At 45.5% G+C, this 7,361-nt stretch overlaps 1 protein-coding gene across 4 annotated transcripts in view; it reads right to left on the reverse strand.

The window, feature by feature from the left end:
- The window catches only part of DAP (death associated protein), a 180,126-nt gene extending 173,108 nt beyond the window's left edge, over nt 1–7,018 (reverse strand). The window contains exon 1 of one of the 4 annotated variants that reach the window (XR_012222574.1): nt 6,796–7,016. Coding sequence is in view for 3 of the 4 variants with exons in the window: in XM_073555726.1 (XP_073411827.1) it covers nt 6,796–6,850 (55 nt within the window). In the remaining variant the exon portion in view is untranslated. Of the gene's footprint in view, nt 1–6,795 lie in introns of all 4 variants that reach the window. The other 3 variants (XM_073555726.1, XM_073555724.1, XM_073555725.1) reach the window with 3 other exon arrangements.
- Between the last annotated feature and the right edge of the window lie 343 nt (nt 7,019–7,361).

A 7,361-nucleotide genomic window follows, 5' to 3' on the forward strand; every position in this document is an offset into this window, starting at 1 on the left:
CACTTCCCGTCAGGTCTTTGCACTTCCTGGAGATAAAGGTTTTCTTTTTCACTCCCTCTGGCTGCTTTTGCCGTCCTTGAACGGCGCATGCGCGGTTCACAGTGGATAATACCGCCCCTTTCTTCGTTCTTTTCCGGCTGTCTCCGACAGCTTTGGATGGCACCTGCGCAGTACACAGCGGGGAACGCCGCCCTCCACCCGGAAGTATTTTCGGCGCGTGTATTTAAGGGACTGACGGCTCACAAGGCGTCCACAGCGCACCACATTACCGCACTTCCCTTTGACAGTCTGGATATGTACTCATACAATAGTTACGTTTTTTTCTGGGAGACTTTATTTTACTTTCTTTGTCTAGTCTTTTATGGCACATATATATTTTTTCTTTTTTTTTTCTGTTTCATAGTAGGTGACTCCTATAGGTCACTATTGAACATATATCCAGTCAGCATTTAGGACCCGTTTGTCTTCTATCTATTTACAGGTACTAAATACATTTTGGATCATTTTTTGCTTCATTATATATCTTATATATATATGGGCGGATATATATTGCCTCTCTTGTGGAATTATTTCCTAATTGCAACATTGTATTACATTTGATGGTTTTGTTGTGCGCTATATATTTATTGTATATAATATATTTGATTATGACACTGAAGTATATTATATGGACCTTTTATTTTCCATTTTTTATTTTTGTATGTATGATAGTGTTTGCATGTATCTGGATAAAATTTGTCTATCATTACAGATCAATCCTTGATAAAGGCCTGCGAGCTGAAACGTTGGATATTTTAATCTGTACTATATCAATCATTTTTTGGTCCGCTGAAATTCTGAATAAAAATTATAAGCAGCTATGTGAGTTTATTCCTTGGAATTTGTATATGAGTGTGCCGAGGTTATTTTTCCTATTAGTATTAACTCTTTACCTCAGAGCACCTACTTTATTGGTGAGCACCCCATTACCTACATTACTACCATAGCACTGACATCAAAAGTGGATTTGAGTGGAAATACACAGGGCACTCGGTACAGGTCTCAATACAGGTTTTTTATTTACACCAAATATTACAGGAACATTTTAACATTACAGGTAAATATACATACAGAACAGTTTATTAAACCATTTCATCTTGTCATGCCACACATCCGATATCAGAAACAAAGTAGGCAGCAAATTGGTCCCTCATTTGGGCAACTTCAACTGCTGTCCGCAGAGGGTGATGATGGTAATCTGGCAATGGGTTTGAAACAGGTTCATCAAGTTCAATGTTGGGTTGCTCTTTAGCCATTATGTATTTATGCAGAACCACACAGGCTTTGACAACCTCATCGACTGTCTCAATTTTTAGATTAATGGTTGTGCCAAGAATGCGCCATTTGGAGACAAGAGTCCCAAAAGGTATCCTCAACAGTTCTTCGTGCCCTGGTTAGTCTGTAGTTAAAAAAAATTTTTTGTGGTTCAAGTCCTGACTGGAGTATGGCTTCAGTAGGTTTTCACACATCTAAAAGGCCTCATCCCCAACCATAACAAATGGCATTGGCGGGCCTTCGGTGTTGGGAAGAGGTCGTGACAGAGGGAAATTAAGTTTTTTTTTTCCATACAAGGGTTGGCCCATGTCCGAGTTCTTAAAAGTCTGGAAGTCATTGCCACAGCCAAAAGCTCCAATGTCCACGGCGATAAAGCGACAGTCTGCATCTGCAATCGCCATGAGCACTACAGAAAAATATTTCTTGTAGTTGAAGTACTCAGATCCAGTTATGGGGTTTGGCAATCCAAATGTGCTTTCCATCCACTGCTTCCAAACAGTTGGGGAAATTAAACTCACCAGAAATTTTCAGCAATTTCCAGCTACATTTCTGAAGTTGGTAGGGGGATAAATTCATCCCAGAGAACTTTCCACAAAGCCCGGCAGGTGTCCGCAACTATTCCAGACAGGGTTGAAATTGCTAGCCAGTACTGAAAATGGAGCGATAAGCTCTCTCCGGTAGCCAGAAATCTGCCAAACAGAGAAAGAAAAAAATTACGAACAATAATATTTATGATGGGGTTTAGCAAAACACAAAGAAAAAAAAAAACAATTACCGTATATACTCGAGTATAAGCCGATCCGAGTATAAGCCGACCCCCCTAATTTTGCCACAAAAAACTGGGAAAACTTATTGACTCTAGTATAAGCCTAGGGTGGGAAATGCTCCATAGATTATTCCCCCATATGCTGCCCCCATAAGAAGCTCCAAAGATTGTTGCCCCATATGCTGACCCCATAAGAAGCTCCTTAGATTATTCCCCCATGTGCTGCCGCTGCATGTAAAAATAAAAAAAAATGACACTCACCTCTCCGTCGCTGGGTGTCAGATTCTCACCTGTCCTGCGTCCATGGCTGCTCACCGCTATCTGCCACGTCATCGGTCAGTGACGTTCAGACTGCAGGGGGCGCAGCGCGCACTAATCACATCACCGCGCCCTCTGCTGTCTGAAGTCACTGACCGATGACAGACAGCAGCAAGCAGCCATGGACGCAGGACAGGTGAGTATCGCTATACTTACCCGTCCTGATGGTGTCTCTTGAGCCCCCAGCTTCTCCGCGCTCTCTCTTCCTGCTTTCAGCGGTCTGTGATACCGCTCATTAAAACTCATTAATATGCGCATATTCATGAGTTTTAATGACCGGTACCACGTGACCGCTGAAGGCAGGAAGAGAGAGCGCGGAGAAGCTGGGGGCTCAAGAGACAGCGTCAGGACGGGTAAGTATGACCTGACACCCCCGACCCCGCTCCCCCTCCGACCCCCCGGTGTATATGACTCGAATATAAGCCAAGAGGTGGACTTTCAGCCCAAAAAAATGGGCTGAAAATCTCGGCTTATATTCGAGTATATACGGTAATACATGGCAGAACCATAATAATTATGACAGGCATTTGTTTTGAAAGATTACGTACTTTAATGTGACCAGGAGACGTTCCTCAGCAGGAATCGCTCTACGGAGCTGGGTGTCCTGTCTCCTGATGGCTCCTTGGACACGACCAAGCAAATCCCGGAAGGTCTCTTGAGACATCCTGGTATATTCCGCAGATTTCTCCGGGTTCACATTGAGCTCGCTGTATAGGGTGTGGTAGGCTCCATGCTCTCCCGGACTTGCCTTTGCAAATGCAAGAAACAGCTTTATATCCAAATCCAGGTTGAAATAAAAGCTCTCCATGCGAAGATCCATCGTGACGCAGGATACAGGAGCAAAATCTGAAGTTTTCAGCTGTACAAGGGTCTATATAAAAGATATCCCATAAGACATGCCCATTGGTGGTGTCTGTCTATCTAGATTTTTCTCCTGGAAAATTTTTCACCTTTAGAACTCATACGCAGAAAAAGCGCAAACGCTGCGTTGTTTTTTTTTGCCGCATGCGTAAGCTGATGCATATTAAAAAAACTGTTCGCATGCGGCTTTTCATGCATTTGTGGTTGCGGACGATACGCTGCGGATTCAACCACAAATGTGAAACTAGCCTAAGGCTATGTGCACATGCTGCGGTTTTTGCTGCGGATCCGCTGCGGATTTGCAGCAGTTCTGCAGACAGTGTACAGTACAATGTAAGTCTATGTGATTTACATTCTGCTGTGCACATGCTGCGGGTTTTCAACTGCAGAAAAGCTGCAGTTTTGAATCCGCAGAAAGAATTGACATGTCAATTCTTTCTGCGGATTCTGCTGCGGCTTGCCACCTATTCCATTGTCCAGGAGGCAAACCGCAGGGGAAAACCGCAGGCCAATCCGCAGGTCATTTTACCTGCGGTTTTACCTGCGGATCCGCAGATACAAATCCGCAGGTGAATCTGCAGTGTGTGCACATAGCCTTAATCCGCAGGTAAAACACAGGCATTTTGACCTGCAGATTCTGCGTGGAAAAATCCGCACACAAATCCACACACAAAGCCGCAACGTGTGCACATACCCTAAACCCTGACTGGAATAACATTTCTGGTAAGGTAAACACCACTGAGAAAATGTGCCAAATTAAGTACACAGTGTGCACCTTTTAATCAATTAGGCGCATAATACTCCAGCAAGCTCTTCATTAAAGAAGTTGTCCACTACTTGGCTAGTACTGGCTTTATTATTTTATGGGGGAAAACATTTTGATTATAAAGGGGTTGTCCTAATAATGGACAACCCCTTCAAACCAGTGTACACAACTCCTCTCCAGGGGAGAAAGCAAAAGAGAGTATACAGACAAGACAGCATGGATCTCAAATTTTTATTTTTGTGATTAAAAAAAAAAAAAAAATTATGGCATGAGGGGTTGGCAGCTGCTATCAGCAGGCCACGTCCCCTGATGTGAAGCAAGGTCCCATAAGGGAGGGGGAACACCAAGGAGCTGCTCTGGAGTCACAGAATTAGGGTATGTTTCTACAGTCAGGATTTGCTGCGGATTGCAGCGTCCAAATGTTACAGCATAGTGGAGGTGATTTTATGAAATCCCACCTCCACTATGCGTACAAAGACGCAGGTGGCAGACGTAACAAAGCATGTGTTGCGTCTTTATAGACCGCAGCATGTCTATTTATGTTGCGGAGACCTTCAGTGACCTGCCCTCTATTTTATATACTGAATATAATACATTTTGGGGGGAAAAAAAAAAAAAAAAAAAATCACATTCAGCAGGCAGGCACCTGCCACATGATCGCATCTATAATATTCATTTAATTATTTTATTTACTGATATAACTTTCTTCATAAAAATAAAAAATAAAAAAATCTTAAAACGGTGCCAGCTGCTCCTGTGCAGCAGCATCTATCGGCGATCTATCTATCGACTTGCTCTATTGAGAGAAGTGGTTAAAACTTTAGTTGGCATGATCAGAACCTAGAATGACTGCAACAATTGGCAAGGAGACAAATTCCAGTTGTATGTTCTGCAGGACTTGCTGAAAATTCTATCAGGGGTACATAACCCCTATTAAAAAGGGGAGCAGCAAGGTATGTGCAATAGCCAGTGTGCCAATTCACCACATAGACCAATCGTCTCCATGGGGGAAAATTAAGAAAAAAAAATTGCAGTACACTTTACTTTGGTCCACTTAGCAAACAAGAAAAATGCATGTAATAAAACAGTGGCACCTATCCATCACCTGATAAGCACGCAGAGCCAATCACAGCCACAATTTGTTTTTTTAGGGTGTGTGCACACGCTGCGGATTCTGCTGCGGTACCGCAGCAGTTTTGGCCGCTGCGAATCCGCAGCAGTTTTTGCTGCGGTGTACAGTACCATTATTCCCTATGGGAATAAAAAAAAACGCGGTGCAGGTTTTTCCACGCGGTTTTCCTGCGGTTTTGAAACCGCAAAAAGAATTGACATGTCAATTCTTTCTGCGGATTCCGCTGTGGTTTGCCATCTCCTCCATTGTGGAGATGAAAAACCGCAGAGCAATCTGCAGGTAAAACCGCAGGTCTTTTGACCTGCAGATTTACCTGCGGATTTCACAAAATCCGGGCGGCCAAATCCGCACTACAATCCGCAGCGTGTGCACGTACCCTAAGGCTGTGTGCACACGCTGCGGAATCCGCTGCGGATTAATCCGCACGGATTTTGAAAAAACCGCAGATAATCCGCAGGTCCAAAGACCTGCGGATTATCTGCGGTTTTGCCTGCGGTTTGGTCCTGCGGATTCACTATCTCCACAATGGTGGAGATAGGAACCCGCAGCGGTTTCCGCAGAAAGAATTGACATGCAATTCTTTCTGCGGATTCAAAACCGCAGCAAATCCGCGCGGTTTTTTCCGCAGCGTCGGCACAGCGTTTTTATTTTCCCATTCAAATGAATGGTACTGTACACCGCAGCTAAAACTGCTGCGTGTCCGCAGCGGCCAAAACCGCGGAATCCGCAGCGTGTGCACACAGCCTAAGGCTGTGTGCACACGCTGCAGATTTAGGTGCGGATTCATCCGCACGGATTTTGTAAAATCCGCAGGTGAAACCGCAGGTCAAAATACCTGCGGTTTTACCTGCGGTTTGCTTTGCGGTTTTTCCCTGCGGCTTTTCATCTCCTCAATGGAGGAGGTGGCAAACCGCAGCAGAATCTGCAGAAAGAATTGACATGTCAATTCTTTCTGCGGATTGAAAACCGCAGATAATCCGCGCAGAAAATTCCGCACAGTCTGCATGGCGGTTTTTGATTCCCATAGGAAATCATGGTACTATACACCGCAGCAAAAACTGCTGCGGGTCCGCAGCGGCCAAAACCGCTGCGGAACCGCAGCAAAATCCGCAGCGTGTGCACACACCCTAATACGGCTGTATGACCCCGACACTGGTAGACAAGGGTGCAATAGGCAACTCCACACACAATACTTGCAGGGGGACACCCGCCCAAGGACGTCATTGCGGGGACATCTTCCACCAGGTCTTTGTGGTGTTTGTATGTGAACGTGGCAGTGTTTCCATAGTGTTAACAGTGTGATCTTTGCTTTGCACTTTGGGGTCATCCAGGAGCAGTGAAATTACAACTCCTAACATCCATACAACAGTGCTGCCGCTGCATGTTGGGAGTTGTAGTTTCAGAACCCTATATGGCAACACACTGCTAGCTTAGAGTAACAGTTTGCAGAAGGCTGGTATAGGGAAGCCTCCTTTAAGTAATGCCCCCTTAACAAGCAGAAGGAGCTGCTGCTACTGCAGCAGCCGGTGGCGCCCGGTGAGCAGAGAACAGCCGCCCACAGCGGCTCATTCTCGCCATATGGCACCGAACGCTCCGACTCGGCCTGTACCGACTGCGCCCCCAGACCCCAGGTAATACCGGCAGGCAGGTGACCAGCTTTGGTGTCCGTTTTCTCTCTAGGAGGGGAGGACATTGCTTCCGTTCAGGACGTTCCGCTTGCCTCGCAGATCTGTGACAGCCCGGCAGCTTCTCCGAGACTCCCACCGTTACTATATGAATACCCGCACAAGTTCTCTTTTCTTTGCTCCTTCCCACTTCTTCCCGTCTTCCAAGTGCCCGCCCGCACACTGTTCATGCCTACGTGGCTACTCAGGCGCTTTTTGCTGGTTTTTTTTCTCTCATCAACCTTTATTGAAAATGAGCATTGACATATAAAAGTCCACAGTTCCAGCTGCAGTAGCCTGGGCGGTACAGAGGCAGGCAGACAGGCAGGCATTTTTTGCGTTTGTTTCTGTAAGGCTGGAGTCACACTAACCTGTGCAAAATACGGTCCGTAGTTTACTTGCGTAATACAGATGAATGACCACTAAATAGTGCTCCGTAGGTCATCCGTAAGCAAGGTGAGGTTGCGTATTTTGCGCATGTGTGTATCCGTATGTAATCCGTATGCAATCCGTATGCTGAGATTTTCTCGCAACCTTGCA

Source organism: Dendrobates tinctorius, unplaced genomic scaffold (assembly GCF_039654945.1).
Source record: "Dendrobates tinctorius isolate UK_male_01 unplaced genomic scaffold, ASM3965494v1 ptg000229l, whole genome shotgun sequence".
NCBI classification, from domain to species: domain Eukaryota; kingdom Metazoa; phylum Chordata; class Amphibia; order Anura; family Dendrobatidae; genus Dendrobates; species Dendrobates tinctorius.